The sequence below is a fragment of the Scaptodrosophila lebanonensis genome, unplaced genomic scaffold (assembly GCF_003285725.1).
Source record: "Scaptodrosophila lebanonensis strain 11010-0011.00,11010-0021.00 unplaced genomic scaffold, SlebRS2 tig00000123-arrow-arrow-pilon, whole genome shotgun sequence".
NCBI lineage: Eukaryota > Metazoa > Arthropoda > Insecta > Diptera > Drosophilidae > Scaptodrosophila > Scaptodrosophila lebanonensis.
The window spans coordinates 1,843,384-1,860,618 of NW_022060581.1; the positions used below are offsets into that span (position 1 = coordinate 1,843,384).

At 37.8% G+C, this 17,235-nt stretch overlaps 2 protein-coding genes across 6 annotated transcripts in view; both read left to right on the plus strand.

Annotated features, from left to right (window-relative positions):
• Nucleotides 1-17,235, plus strand: part of LOC115628748 (protein scalloped) — a 95,099-nt gene that overhangs the window by 50,929 nt on the left and 26,935 nt on the right. The gene's annotated exons all lie outside the window — the stretch shown is intronic.
• LOC115628751 (serine/threonine-protein phosphatase 2A activator-like) lies at nt 9,240-11,192 on the plus strand. The gene has a single exon (XM_030524960.1). It carries the CDS (start codon nt 9,304-9,306, stop codon nt 11,065-11,067), a length of 1,764 nt encoding a protein of 587 aa, XP_030380820.1. The 5' UTR covers nt 9,240-9,303; the 3' UTR covers nt 11,068-11,192.

Below are 17,235 nucleotides of genomic sequence, written 5' to 3' on the forward strand. Positions count from 1 at the left end.
ATCACAAAGCAACGCTACTTAATTGTTATTTTATTATTACATTAATATCTGAGATAAATATTTGCGATTAAATGTATCAGAAAGCCACTTTTTTATAATTCTTATTTATGACTAAAAGTTCATATCTAAATAGCTCGTTTTATTTGTCATATTCTGATTAAAATGATATATTTAGGCAAGTAAGCAGTTAATAGTTCTAAATTAATCACCAAGCAACTCTTTATGATTAATATTAATGTTAGTATTTTTAAGCAGTTAACCGGCGTTTACTAGTCATTAAGCAAATGTTATTTTATGTTTAAAAGATTATATATGAGGGCAGCTTATCCATCTTTAACACTTTTTAGTTGTTGTTAGCCATGCGCCTTAAATTGAGCCTTAATAAGTTGTGAGCTTTTATTTTAATGATTAACAAATATTTAAACAGTTTAGCAGTTAATCGGTCCTTTTCGGCCATTAGGAACTCTTTTTAATTTTTAATTTACTATGAAGCGTTTATATTTAAAAGCACTTATAAACCAAGCTAACGAGCATGTTCTTTAAGGAAGTTGATGAAACTAATGCGGCCCTCTCTTCTTCATATAGCCGCTCCTTAGAACTTAAGGGGGCACATTTTGGATAATTATAGTATATTATTCTGTAGTACCTTATCCATTTGTATAAAATTAATGCCTAGAAGGCATGGAATTGTATCAAAATTTTTCTGTTTTGTCGTTGAATTGTAATATCTTTTTGTAAAAAGCTTCACCATAGAAAAAAATGCTCATTATTTATAGCGCCTTATTTTCCTGGCAAAGAATTATAGTATAGGATTTTGATTTCCAAAATCGTCCTTAAAGGTTGCAATAGTTCTTTCAGTATTGGTTGTGCCCAGGAGTTGTTCTTATTTGAAAAAGTAACTTGAAAACTAAATTCAAATAAATAGGCGATATTTAAAAAAAAATTAATAATTTTTTGGGCTTGTTTGTTAGATTTTGTCCGACTGTTTGAGACACGCACGTATTTATTTTGGGCCATATGGTTAGAGGCCTACTCGCTCGTTCTAAATTCGTCATAGTAGATGTTGACTTTGGCTGTCAAAAGTGCAGTATTGCTTGCATGTGTAAGAGTGTAAGAGTGTGCTTGTGTGCGTGTGTGTGTGTGTGCGTCTCTGACAATAGATATACCTTCTATATACACCGATACCTGTAGAATTGTCTGCAGGCAAATGCGCCGCTGAAAGCAAAGAAATGAAAAACGCGCCTCAACGCAGATCACTAGTTGTGCTCTCTCGTACACATACACACATACACACACACATACACACTCTCTCTCTTTTCGCTCTCCGTCTGCGGCTCGGAGAGGTTCGTGTGCACGAGTTCTGAAATCGAGCCAAGACGTCGAACAAATCCCAACTAACCGACCAGCAATGCTTTATACTGGTTTTAAAATCTGCTCTCATGGCTGTGTGTGCTGGTTGATGGTTTACTGTCTATTCAAGCGAGTCCGTTGCTGGCTGTCGATATATAAGGTGGGGTTCACAGAACCCTGTCTACTGCCTGGCCGAACCGAACCAATCCGCTCCCGACTCCGCCCTCGACTTCAACGTCGCTCCCAGCTCCTCAGACTCTCCAGACTCTTGCGCAATCATCCAAAGCTATAGCCATAGATTTTGCAACTTCTTGGTTAATTGACGAAGGAGGTCGGCCCAGCCGGTCTGAAGATGATATGCGGCGTGACGTCACAAATATAAACATAACAGAAAACTCAAACAGATCCTCTTTCTTGAATTATATTAAAAAGTATTATTAAATCAATTCAAATCAATCAGAATATTGAATAGTGTATATCATTATAAAATATTTAAATATGATATGAATGATTAAAATATGAAATTTAATAAAAGTATTATGATTCAAATATTTCAGAAATATCATATACATTTTTGAAATATCAATAAATGTTTTTAAATATTAAATAGTGATATGAATGATAAATATTAAAATGAAATGAATGAAATATTGTTTTCTCATAATTTTGTAGGTTTTGTTTTCATAAAATCCTTTCACTTATATTAAAAATTCAAAACATTTAAACGAAAGTTTGTTCGAAAGTGTGTTTTCATATTGTGGTGGTTTTGGTTTAACACTTTGTCCGTCGTTTTAAATAAATCTTTCCATGCATATTAAAAATGTATAAACATTTTCAAAAATCATTTGAAAGATGAAATTATTATTTAATAACTAATATAATATAACTAATATAACATGTTTAATGCTTTTGAAGCAACCTCCAGTTGGAGAAATCTGATAAAACACGGCCCTTAAATGGGGTATTGAAATGGCTGGACTCATTCCTCCTGAGTGTTGTCGTTCCTGCAGAGTGCGTGAGGGTAGACTTGAAGGAGCATTTAATTTATGGGGATAAGGTAGATACATTCGTTAGGTTGGACTCTTTGGTCCGAACTGGCTTTACACTTGTAGTAGGCTTTGTTTGTAGTGGGGTTAGGACCTATACATATTCCAATATAGGATAATAAGCCAGTGTAAAAGGTTCCTCTTGTTTACGAGATGTATACCAAGATATAAAAGCTTTAAAACAGAATTGAATTAAAATTCAAACATGAGTTGAATTAAAAATGAATTGCAACTAAAGATCAGTTAATGCATCTAACACTATGAACATTAAAAAACTGATATCGTTTAAAAGGCTTTCCCTATTGATCGCTTCATGTTAGGCGCCCAAATTGGGGCGCCATTTGTGTCGCATTTGTGTGACTAAAGTGCGGGCCGCATTTCATCATTTGCTGCAAGAAGTTGATCGATCGAATAGGTCGATATGCATATACTATATACATATGTATGGCCGACTGACTTGTTGGCCAGCCCGCTGGGCTCTTAACTTTAGACGACTTCGTTGTTATCGCACTCGCTTAGTTCGTCGTCATCGTTGGATTTGCTTTTCGCTGTTATGCAAATGAGAGGCGACAACGGACTCCGTCAGTCTGCGAGTCTACCAGTCTGTCAGAGTGGCAGGCGAGTCACAAATTCGAGATGGGCGCACACCTATGGTTTATTTCAATTTTAAAATACGAAATTTATTAAAATTTTCTTTGAAATAAATGTATAATTTGAATAACAATTATTTAACAAGACTAACACATAACAGATTCGAATTCGAGGGATAAAGTTATCTGTTCTCAGCAGTTCTGTCTTGAAGATAATATTAGAATTTTGTTGTATTAGCATTTTTGGAACATTATTTGGCTGCTTAGATCTTGGACCAATTTTCTTCCATTAGCCCTTTTCATCAACCCAACATTGCTTCTTGAATGTGATTTATAGATCTACAGCTCTATTTCCAGTTGCGAATAGGATTAACTTTTGTCTTGAAGCTACTTAGTATTACAATTTTGTTGTATTGGCCTTTTTTTTAACGCAACGTAACCATATTGCTTCTGAGAAAGCGATTTTACTGGTCTATTCCCCGTTGCGAATTGGATTCGCTTTTGCGGATTGGAAATTCCAAGAAACAGTAGAGTTATGCGATAGAATTGTGCTCTGTCTTGAAGCGCTTTTCCCAGTTTTATTCCAATAATTGCTTTACAAATTTCAGAGCTTTATTGAAGATTTCTCAATTTCGCTTCCGCATAGTTCGGATTTTGAATTCCAAAAGAGAATAGAGAATATCATTTTTGGCATCCTTTGTGCAAGCAGCGTGAGTGAGTGTTGTGATAGCAACGCGACTCACGACTCGGCACGATCTCTACCCGCAATAGCAGGCGACTGCCTAAGACAGCCCCAGAGTTGGCGGCCAGTTAAGTCATTTTCAATGTGTGTGTGTGTTTGCGACGCGTGTATATTTCTAGAAGGCAAAAACAAGAAGTTGTCCTACCAGTTTTTTTTTTCTTCGCTTTTTGGGGCCTTTCTTTTTTCTGTGCGCGCTGCTTTGGTTGGTTGTGTTGGTTTCTGTTTTCTTCTCCACTCTACTCTTTGTTTTTGTGTGTGTGTGTGTGTGTGTGAGTGTGTATGTGCGTGTGTGGTGTGTGTGTGTGTCTCTCTGTGTGTGTGTGTTTGGAGTGTGTTTACTTTGGTACTTTGGTACGTTTTCAAACGCGACGAATTTGATTTTGATGGCTCTCTGGCTTTAGTTTCTTGTCGTTGTTGTTGCTGTTGTTGGTTGTTGTGGTTGTTGTTGCTGTTTTCAACTCAACGTTCACATTTGCCGTAGGCTTTGGGGCTTGAGGCTTGTGTCTTGGGGTCTCTGGAATCGACGAGAGGCGTCAGCAGTTTGTGTTGCCCTCAAATGACATTTGTTTGCACATCTTTAACTCCAAACTCTTCATTGATTTTCAAAAAACCAAAAAAAAATAATAATAATAAGAAGAAAAACACAAAATCTTGAATGAAGCTTTCGATCGGTCCGGCCCTACCTACCTTTTTAACGTAAAACTCGTTTCTCCAGTGACCTGTGCAATTAATTTTGATCTGTTCCCTATCTGAAATTATGCCATTTGTAGACATTTCAGGCACATCTCCTCATCTCCATCCAATTTCTTATGAATTTTCTTGCTCAGATATCACTTCTCAGCGCTTTTCGCACTCATTCATAAAATTTCCGAATATTCTGATGAAAATGAAGGGGGAAAAAAAACTTGTCTGTTGTTATGTGATATAGCCGTTGTGTTCGTTTTTATATTTGAAAATCTAATGTGCTGAGACGAGCGGTATTAAACGTCTTCCGAAGAATTGACAAATTTGATGCTGGCGGAGAAGTGCAGATAATTGCAGTTTAGCTTCGGCGCATTGCAATCAAAAGCAATGAGTCAGATACTCAGGTTGTGTAAACTGGAATGCAGGAAGTTGTTATTTTCTTAGATTTTTTATATAAACTTGTGAAATTCATGAGATTCTAAAGTGATCTCCAGGTGGCTTATCAAACATAGTGATGTGTATATTATGTGGTTTCGTTACCTAACTCTACTTTGACTGAATCTGTTTTGCAGACTGTTGTTTATATAATAATTCATGTGATTCTCATATGATTTACAATGATCCAGATATATAGTATACATATATTAAGAGAGAATCACGTAATTACTTGCGTAAACTCAAATATTTTCGCAAACATTCATTTTATGTAGAATCTAGTCGTAAAGTGATCTTCAGATGGGTTTTCAGTGATCCTGATATATCCTATGAGATAATTATTAATCCCTTAAGCGGTTTGTTACCGAACTGCGCTGTAACTTTCAGCAATAGTCTTGGGAATATAAAGTGATCTTCAGATGGTTTATCAAAGATAATGATGCTTATATTTTTATGTATTTGACTTAATTTCTTCTATTTTAACTCCCTCTTGACTGCTCTTAACCTAAGATCTCCAGTTTTATTAATTATTTATTATTTATCAATATTACTTGAAGCTGCATCTTAAAGTGGCATACAAAAGAGTATCATTAGCTTATCACGACTCTTCCATCTCATTATTGGTGGAAAGCTTTTAGTGATTACTATTTGAAAACGTACTGCTACGAATGAATTTCAATATACATTGACATTCCAAGTTTTCATGGTCTTGTCTACTTTTTTCACCGCATTTTCTGCTAACCTAGTTGGAATTAACTAGCAGCTAAATCTTAGAGTGTTCTTCAGATACATAGCTCATCAAATGTTATCTCTCTGTATAAAACTTGAAGCGATCTACAGGTAATTGATTTTGATTTCAATAATAGATTGAGCTTACCTGTAAGTTCTCGTTTATAGAAAGTAAAGAACTTCTACTTGAAACTGCATCTTAAATTGATCTTCAATAAATTATCTTCAATAAATTATCATAATATAATGTGAGATGCTGTAGAACTTAACTTCCCATTCACTTACGCAATGTTCAGGTAACGGTGTGGAAGCCGGATTTGTCATTTTATAATTGGTCTCAATCTTAAAATGATCTTCAGCTAGATTATAAACGATATTGATCTTGATTCAATGATATATTGGACTTGGTTTTAATATTTGGGAAAAGGAAAGGTACCAGAAGCTGAATTTTCAAATGGTATTCCCAATAGCCTTATTTCAATTTGCTGAAAAGTAAGTAACAATTAGATAACGCCATCAGCTGCTGCCTCAGATATTGAACTGCCTCTCTTTGTTCGTTATCAGCTGTAAATGGGCATTACTTTTGGAACTTTTCGTTTGTTTAATTTGGGGGGAAAAAGGCATTAAAAAAAGGTGTTTAATAAATATATAGTATGAACAAACATATAGTATATCATTAATGTTAAATGTCACAACTGATTACTATGTTGATTCCGATTTCTGATTTCTAATATTTCTGGCAATTTGCCAAACTCGTTCAATTTTGATTGATTGAGTTTACAGGTCATGTGCAACGGCAATGTCTCTATTTATAGCGCCTCCTGGGCCCCATGCCATGCAATATAAGACAGTTTTGTTTTCCATAATGCGAGCATGTATGTATGTACGTCTGTTTGTGTGTGTGTGTGTGTGTGAGTGTATCTTTATGGCTTTTAAATGCTTAGCGGCAACTGCTGCGTTCTCGTCGTTGTCGTTGTCGTCGACGCTGTCAACGTTTCTTTCTGTTTTCTCCACTGCTCTGCTACTCTGCTCCACTCTCTTCAGTTCTCCATATCCAATAACAGCATCTCAGCTCTTTTGCACTCATTTTGTTGCCCTGTTGTTGCTTTTGCTGTTATTATTTTAGTTGCCGTTGCCGTTTCTGTTGCTGTTCTGTTTTTGATGTACGTGACTTGCTCGGCACTTCCTGTTTGATTTTGTTGTTGCTTGGCAAAATGTTGCCAATTATTCAAAGTGTTGCGACGGCAACGCCAATGTCTGCGTCAGCGTCAACTGCGGCAGTGGCGGTGGCGGCAGCAGAGGCGGCGTCTGTTGCCGGCAGAGAAATAAAATAAACAATAATAAGTAAGCATGCATGTGTCTGTCTGTATGAATAATTTAGACGTGCGTGCAATTCAGAACAAAACGTTCGCCAATTTTCAGCTATCTAAATATACATATATGTATGTTTGTGTGTGTGCGTGTAAGTGGCTGTGCATAGAAAGTGTCAACATGCCAACTCACATCGCAGTCGTCGCAGTTAACGTCAACGTCGCTGCTGCCACGCCACGTTGGTCCAAACGCTATTGTTGGCGCAGCCACCAAAATCCATGCAAACTAAATAACCAAACAAGAGAGTATGTAACAGTACAGCAACAGCCGACAGTCCGACAATTGAATGCTCTGCAAATATAAAAACAACTGTTATATTGTTGTAGAAGAGTAAAATGGTTGAAATAACAAAAAATAATAATAATAAAATAAACTTGTTTTGCCTAAAGATCGATCAATCAATATACATATGTATGTACATACAAATATACTTTTCTATGCTTCATGCAGCAGTCTTCCCTTCTGTTTAGGTACCCTTCAGGTAAAGGGTATAATAAAAGCTCTCCGGCAGCTAGACAAGATTCGTCAGTCAATTTGATGATGGCTGGGCAAATAAAGGAGGTGGGGGGTAGGTTGAGACAGACAAACGGAGAGTAGTGATGGTAGTAGATAGTCACCAGTGTAAGAGAGAGGGAGAGGGAGAGAGCACGCAGAAGTGAGGTGTAGACGGCACCTGTGTGAGTCATCGATTTAATTTTAAACGAGATTCGAGACCTTACTCAATGAACGCATTGCACAAAAACACACACACACACACACATACAATTGCACACGCTGAGCAGCGATAATGAGCACGTGAGCGCCAGAGAGCATGCGAGCAGACATTTATGTCTCTGAATCTTGTCTGTTGTGACTGTTGTGCTGGCTGGCTGGCTATGTTGTGTGTTGCGTTGTGTTTTGTACATCGCCAAGGGTCGAGACTTCAGACTTCATGAAAAACGTTCACTCAACAAACACAATCAAATGCACATAAATATACATACATATAGAAAATATGTATGTATATATGTGTACCTCCCAATGAATCACACATGATTCCATTTAAAATGTAATTAATATGCAAACTGTTAAATATTAATTAACAGCTGCTGCGCCACTGCAAAATGTTAACAGAAAAAGCTCTAGCAACCGCATATACCGGTAGTATTGATGACGTTTCCAATGTTTGGGAAATTCCGACATGGCTCTCTACCTAGAACAGACAATGCACAATGGTTTTTCCAAAATATTAACGTTTTGTTGAAATGAAACAATGTTGTAAAGATTAAAAATTGATTTAATCACTTGAAGTTTAATTTAAAGCAAAAAACTGTTTTCGCAAAATGAAAATTCTGTTATTCTGGTTTGCTGAATAATTTAACATTGATAACAACATTAACACTAACAGTACATGCGTTATATGTTAACGACATACAGCTGCGGTTGATCCTGTATCTAGGGATGAGCGCGTGATGATCGAATTATTATTATTATTTTTTTTTTTTTACAAATTTTGTTCTTCTTGAATAATATAACTGTTAGAGTAGAAGTTCATACCCTTGACCCAATAAAACATCTGAAGAACAATATTCCCACCACTTATTTATTGAATCTGAAGCAGCAATTATGTTTAAAACATTTAATTCATAACATAACACATGATTCGCGTTCATCAGTATTTGAAGCTGCTATTTTTTGCTCATCGTTTTTAACACTGTGTTTTTTTTTTTTTTTTTAGCGATTTTAGTAATCTTGGCATTGGGAGGTGTTTGGGACGTGTTGCCATCTCTGTTAATAACTGTAGACAGAAAAATTAAAAACTTGTGTGATCTTTTCACTGAAGGTGTTGAAAGTTAAAAAGTAATATCAAAGACTACTAGTTCAATTCGAATGCCTTTGTAATTTCAAAATTCGCCCAAACATAGATATTTACAGGTAGGCTTCAAAGATAAAAGCATTAGGGCCTACGTCTTTGCTGGGTTAATTTTTTTTTGCAATCATTTATTGGTATCCAGGTTTACAGGTATATGATTATATACTGGTATATTGGTATATAGAGTATTTTTAGAATTGAACCAGCTCGATTCTAACATACCTTTCTTGTTTATATACATATGTGTATAGAGATTATTCAACAATCGAAGACACCCTGTATAAGAATACACCTTTGGAGGATGTTGTTTGAAAATGAGCATAGAATCTTTTTAGTAAACTTCAGTTATTTATTTAAAAATTTGTAAAAATTTATATACAGCGATATTAATATTTGTAGTGAATCTTTAAAATCTCTAAGTCATTTTAAATAACACTAAGGAAAACAAAAAAAATTAAAATTAGAAAAAAATAGATAAGAGTCTTGTAAGCCTTAGGCGGGACCATGGAAGTGGAGCAGTTGGATAAGAAAGCGGAGATCCTCGATAAACATATCGCGAACTTCTGCTCTCAAATTAATTTCGGGCCAGTGCCGAGGGTGCGCAAAGCAGCTGATGTTTCGAAATGGCAAATCTCGAAGGCCTATTACGAACTGGTGGCGTACATTAATAATACCGCCTCCCTCATACAGGGGATGAGTGTGATGGATGATTATGCGGTCACCCCAGAGATGTGCAATATTATGGAGATATTCGATCGACTCGATTGCCTCATTGAGGCGAATCCACCGTTATTACACGAACCAGATTCCGACATCGATCACATTGATTTCCCATCGATACAATGTTACGGGAATCATGCCTATCGGGCCTGGTCGCGAAACATGTTGCGTGAAATCTTTCCCTTGATTGAACATGCGATACCCCGAAACAAATGCCATTATGTGAACGAGTTGGGCCATTATCTATCCGAATCGTTTGGAAATTCGACGCGCATCGATTATGGAACGGGCCATGAACTGTCCTTTGCCTTCTTTTTGGTTTCGCTCTTTCGTGCCAACATCCTGAAGCGCAAGGATCTGAAAGCATCGGTTCTGTTGCTCTTCCATCGTTATCTGGGCTTTGTGCGACGTCTGCAGCGACTCTACAATATGGAAACGGCGGGAAGTTCTGGTCCCTACTCGCTAGATGATTTTCAATTTTTGCCCTATTTATGGGGGGCGGCCCAGTTGTGTGTTGGCGAGTCCTTTGCGCCTCGCCAAATGCTCGATACGGACATATTGGAGGAATATAAACACGATAATCTGCTCGTGAGCTGTGTGGCATATACGGGTGATCGGAAAAAGGGCACCTACGCCGCCCACTCGACTCAACTTTGGTGTATACCCGCGTTGGATTCTTGGGACGAAGTGTATTATGGTCTTTATGATATGTATAAGAGGACGGTACTACATCAGTTTACCGTTATGCAACACGCAAACTTTGGCAAATTAATGGTATTCGATCGGGTGAGAATAGGCACTGATTTGGTACCACCGCGACTTGGCAAGTTATTGGAATTTAACGAAGATGAGCCGGTAGCTGAGAAAACAGTGGACGATGATTTTCATTACTCGAGAACGCCATCACTATCTGAAGATGAATCCGATGTGTCTGAGGAGACTGAAGAGAGTGAGAAAACTAAAGCATCTGAGAAGACTGAAGAGGTGGCTGCTGACAAGAGTGAGGACACGGAAGAGACAAACACTGAGAAGACGACTAAAGCTGAGAAAACTGGCAAGTCGAAGATATTCGAAAAGCCTAAGAAACGCAAGAAGCATAGAAAGCTTAGGTCACCTGAGGAAGACGACAAAGATCCGCGAGCGCCACCACGAAAAGGCGCCAACTCCGATCCCATGCAAATGCCCACCATAAGCACACACAGGAAAAGAAATAGAAAGCCAGGTGTTATACCAATGTCCCCAATTACCTTAGCCCCCGATAACGTATACTGCTCTCCATCGTTCGAGATGGAACACAGCGTTATCACGACCGGCACCACCAGCAGTGATATCTCTGGTACCAGTGTCCAGTTCCGTTCGATGACTAAATCCCACGGCAGACCAACAGTGTACCATGCACATCGTCCACATTTTAATTTGCCGCAGACGGTGGCGCGTCGCACCGAAGTGAGTGTCTCCCCAACGCACGATGGAAACACTCGTTCTGTAGAGCTCCGATTTAAGTCCATGCTGCTCGTCCAGGAAAGAGAGGAGAGCAGCGATTCCTGATCGTTAGACAGTGGATCAGGCGGTTGCGGCGGCGGCGGTGGCGGCGGTGGCTATCATGGAGTATACAAAACTACTGCTCATATATTTTGTAAAGAACTTGCCACAATACAGCGGGGGGATCAAAATATGTGCAAATTGAAGAACTGTTCTCTCTTATCTGTTGTTGAGAACGGGGATCGAGATACTCGGTAGAATTTGACTTTTGCAAATCAAAAGTGTACAAACGAAACATCGCACAACTGTAGGTATATGTTTTTACTGACCTGACCTGACCCGACCCGACCCGACCAGACCTGACCCAACTAGACCTAACCAGAGCTGGCCTTGTCATAGAGACTTTTGTTGTCAACTCGCAAGGGAGTTTGGTTTGTGTTCTACATAGAGTTTAACACACAGATGAGCACTTGCTGGGCAGATGAGTTCAACTGATTGTTTGATATGGAAATTAATCGTTTGTATTTTTTTTATTACTGAAACATTTTATGCAAAATACAAAAAGCTGATTGCTCTGCTCTCGAATGGTTTTCTGTTTTTTAAGCAGAAGCGCTGGAGTTGCGTGTTCGGATGATTATTGTTCTTGAAACTAGAAAATATTCATAAATAAAGATGTTAGTTATAATATCTTAATAAACAATGTGGTTTTTGGTGCAATGGGTGATTTTTTCACCAATTGTTCCCATGGCAGCTATATTTGATGGAAATTGAGAATATCACGAGGCACTTAACAACACTCATTTATTCCAGATTTGGCTACGATATTAAAATAAACAAAGAAGTTTTTAGTATGTACTACGAGTCAGTTTTCCACCCACTATTCCTATCACAGCTATTTGAAATAATGAGATAATATCCAGTATTTGAAATAAACTTAATCTGCATATTAATAAGACAATTCTTTGTAGAAATTTCTGTGTTCCAAGCACTTTTGGTTTAAAAGCTATGGACGTTCATACAGTCGAACAGTTGTCACGTCATTCGTAACATTTATGCACCTGATGGTGCCTGTGACATACGAGTACATTTGGCGCTGAGGCTTTCTAGTGTATCCTCTCAACCTTCGGGTGATAGATAAATAACATGAATCCACTTAAGAGCGAATGTATTGAACGAATACTTGTTTCCTGTATTTGGCTCGTCGCTCCATGCAATTATAAATATGTCAGCCTGTTACCATTTCCATTGTCAACTAACTGCCCACCCCCTCACCCATCGCCCCACATCCTCCCCTCGTCAAAGCAAATAAAGTTAGCCAAAATTGGTCGACTAATGCCCGTTTGTTGGCCACTGGTGGCGGCCCCAGCTAGTCCCAGCTGTCCACCACCAGATGGAAACCAGTTCCAGCAGCACAGCAGCAACAGCAGTTCCAACAGTTCCAATCCAGCCACAGGGCAGCGCCGACTAAATACAGTGTTAACCGGTTTAGAAACACACTAAAAAAAACATCAACAACAACAACAACAACAACCACAACCACAAAAAGGAAAGAAGCTGAGCCCAGTTCAAGATCTGTTTTATAAACTACACACGCACGCATACATACAAAACGTGTGCACGTACACACCGCCTATCAACTCAATAGATTCAGTTCGAATATAAACATTTCACATGTGACGACAGAACGTTTTGGAGTCAAAACATTTGAAAACACTTCCGCACATTTTAAGCCGCAACAGAGATTTGGAAATGTAACCGTAGTTCGAGATCAAAAACTTTTTAACTATTCTAAAAATTGTTACCTTTACGTGCGCTAATCAAGTTTATTACAAGACATATAAAATCGTATTATTTTATGTATGTGTATAGCTGCCATAGAAACGATCATTTGCTAATGGATACTCAGATATTCGAGTATATAGGGGACTCTTTTAAAATCCCCAATTATGAGTTGGAGGTTATCCTCAGTGGAATTTTTCCCGGGGAGATCGTTCTATTTTTTTGGGTGTGAAGAAGTCGGTCTTGGTATTTATATTTCAACCATTTGTTTATATAGTCGCTATATAGTTGATCGGCAGTGTACTATATGTGTGTTTTAGTTTTTTCCGCTGCCAGCAAAACCAATTAAGCACTCTCACAGAAATACTCCTCGTAAGTATGGATGTTGTTATTGCTTTTCTGCCTTTTTGTAGTTGTAGTTGTTGTTGTTGTTGGTAAATCTACAGGCTACAGGCGGCCTAAAGAAAAGTGAATGCATAAGGCGATGACGACGACTCTGACTCTGACTGTGACTGCCTGAATCTGGACTTGGAGTAAGCTCTTCAAATCGGGCTCATTCATAACTGGCAGAAGTCGGGGAAGCGCAACGAATGAAACGAATACGGCGACAGGCATGGCATCGCAGTTTCGATGGCCCCCTTCACAATATTCAACATTTGCCACACTAGTGTGTGTATGTGTGTGTGTGTGTGAATTTATGTGTGACCAAACATACAAATTGCATCGCAAATGTGGTCTTTTTTTGTGGTTCCTCCTTCGTAGCTCACAGGGACGCGGTCTCAACTGTTGAATGTCAAACTTTGCTAAATTATATGACTTTTCCTTCAGCTTTTTCCTATATGCAGACTATGAGAGACTATGAGGTCTGTGGTCAGTTTGTAGACATCTGTACAGCTCTGGTCGTTTGAACTATTTAGCCATTATACAAGTAAACAATGTTGTAGTTAGTTGATTGCTTTTTTCAAACTAAATTCATCACATATATGGCTTTATTGTAGAAGATGATATTGAGGAGAGAGACTATAAAACAGATTTACACAAATTCTACGATTTCTGTGAGTTAATAGAGAACCCTGAAACATCTGAATATAATGATAAACATTTCTTTAAACAGTTGGGGACTTAGAACATAAATATTGCTGTTGATTTAATTTCTCTGAGTTAACACACATTTGCAGATAGTCTTCAACACATCTGGATCATCTGATTTAATGTGATAAGCTTAATTGGTTAAAGAACTAAACAAATATAGGTATAAATTAAAAAACTTCCATTAATAATTTTTTCTAAGAGGCACCCGAAGTATTTTAAAAATGAATAACCTGTTCAGCAATGTTAGATATTCAGACTATATATATTTTCAAGCAGATACGATTCGTAGTTGAAGATGAAAAGACAACATAGGCCCCATTAATGTTTGACTGTTTGAACGGCCTAATCTCTAATAATATTGCAAAATGCAGATACAAAATGATGATACGTGTTATTCCTCAAAGAAGTTTGTATGTGTAGTACATTCCAGATTCCAACTGAACGTAAAATGGGAGCATATTTTAGGATAACACACCAATAAATAAATACCGCATTAGAACGAGGATTAAATCATGAACTTCAAATTGTTTGAGTAACCCAACAAATAGACATACATATAATATTTTTTAACTTTCCCAACATAATTTGCAGTGCTAGATAATTTCAAAAAAATGTATTAATTGGTAGCAGAGTCCAGGTGCGATGCAATCGTTAGCTCCCTGTGTGTTTTGGGGCACCTCTTCAAGAAGGGCGGACCAAGTGGCATGCAATATAGCGATCATCAGTTAATGTTGATGGGGATGTTGCATGTGGCCGGCAATCAAAGAGTTGGCACCTTTTTCAATTTCAAAATTACCACAGCCTGTGAGAAGAACAAACTCTACAATGTGCACAATTATACATATGCACATATGTACAAGTATATACCGATATGTGCTACTTAAATGTACATACCTATAATCATATATATTTGCATATATAGTATGCTGTTTACGCGCATTTGATGGATGGTTGGTTGGATGGATGGATGGATGGATGGATTATGAACTATAACCACTGCTTCTATGACACATCCATACACACACACATACGCATACACACAAGTTAGGGGTTGGAATATGGAATGAAAAATCTGCCAAATGTTTAAGGAAAAGTAAGCGACATGTGGATGGATGAATAGGAGGAACTTAACACGCACGCCAGCTGATTTTTAAAGGGCCAGCCAGTGACATTTTTTCGAGGGTATCCTTTAAGCCCCCGCGCCTGCATCCTCTCTCTCTCCCTCTCTCTCCCTCTCTCTATATATATATATATATATACACACTACATGCATGTGTACATATTTCAACACACACACACACACAATGAAATTGTTGTACTACATACATATATATGCGTATATAGTATGTATGACTTCATGCGACCCGCGTTTTTCATATAGTCGCCAAAGTATGGTATGCTCAACGAAATATTTACGATATTTTGATAACTCGCGTACACCATGGAATGCCACTTTTATATGCCAAGCATGTGTGTGCGTGTGTGTGTGTGTAGCGTAGGTTAGGGTGAAGCAAAGTAGAAAGGAAATAAGGACAACAGCAGGGGGTGACGACAGGCTCTATGATTTTGAAGAGTGGGTTGCCTGTCTGCCAGGGAATAAAATGGCAATAGAATGGGAGTTGTTGGGAAGGAAATGGGAATGCAACACACCTTAAGTTTGTAGGACCCTTTATGGAGATGATTGTTTTAAGCAATATGGATTATAGATTATACCGCTTTCAAATGTAGCTTAGTTAAGTTTAGAAATCGTGGGACTCCCTTTTTTTTTTTAAAGGTACTTCTTATTCCGTTTAACGATTTTTCAGAATTGAATAACCTTTGTGTGCTTTTTTAATTAAATTTGTTCCACACAATAATGCTCCATTACCATCTGATGTTCAGAATATACTTCTTTCGTACTGATATTATGTATATGTTTAAGGATTCTTCAGTCGAATTATCTTTTGGAGTTTGAATATCCCACAAAAAAATGTTTCATTTCAATTTTGATATGTGATGTTTAGCATTCTTGAAGTCGAATTTTGCTCTCTTTTGATATCTTAATTTTTACTTACAACAATGTATTCATAATATTTTAGTCGAATTTGCTGAGCTCTTTTTCTTACCATTCTATATACCTATTATTTTTCATACATATTATTATTTTCTGCGGATAAACTTCTTAATTTCAAGGAATATTTACAATTTATAATGAATCATAAATTCTGAACATTTTTGTATCTTACGGAATGAGAATGGAGCCTAATTTTGTTTACCCAAAAATAAATACATTTTGAAAGCATTCTTTAGATAAAAAAGTTTTGAAAGATTAAGTTTTAGAAATTCAACTCAAATAAAATACCAAGGCTGGAGCTATAAGGCAACGTATCTAGCGGGGAAGTACCTCGAAAAAATCATCAGTTTCCAGTTTATCGGATTTAGCAGAACATATACATCTATTTTGGTAACACTAGGACGCATATACTTGACGAGATGCTTGCAAACATGTCTACATTGCTGGCCAAGAAACCTAATCTGCCCACCCGACTATTTCAAAATGCCCTGCAAGTACAAACCTGATTGTAGCTTAAATATTTGAAGTAATTAAATAACAAGAATTAGCAAAATGAAGAAAAATGGGGGAAAAGGGAAAGAAGGAATTTCAACCCACCCCACAAATATGTTACAAAAGGTCATAGGCATTTCAAGTGTGGCAGCGATCGCTGCGATCCTGTCCTCCACAGGCGGCGCACAGCTGTTCTGTTCACAGTCCCGAGCGTGACTATATCTAAGTATGTATGTATGTATGTATATATACATATGTGTGTATTTATGTGGAAGGGAAGAAAGTGTAATGCCGCATACCATAAATTCCAATTGCCAAACAAAACAGGAACCACCACACAATCGCCACCGCCTGCTCAATGCAACCAACTCATTGGGCACCACACACACGCTAAGCGGTGCGTAAGGGTGGCTCGACAAGGACACGGACACGGACATGAGCACATTCCCTTATTAATTTTGAACTGCTGATGCAGCTGTGTTTCAGGCTTCGGGTCTAGGCTTTTATTTTGTGCGTCCTTTTATTTTCTAATTGGAAATTACAATGAACCGGAAACGTCGTTGCAGTCGAAATAAATATATGATAATAAATACATGTAGGCATGCATGCACGCGTATCTGTGTCTCTCCTGTATGTGTGTGTGTGTGCAGCGAGATTATGAGAAATGGCACATACAGAGTCACCCCTAAAAGCGGTTCCGAGCAACCCCCGTCAATATACATATTGTGCAGTGCATTAGATAGTCGTGGCTATGCGAATAGAACTATACACATATAGTATATAGAGTAGTTTGGAATACACACATACATACTCGTACA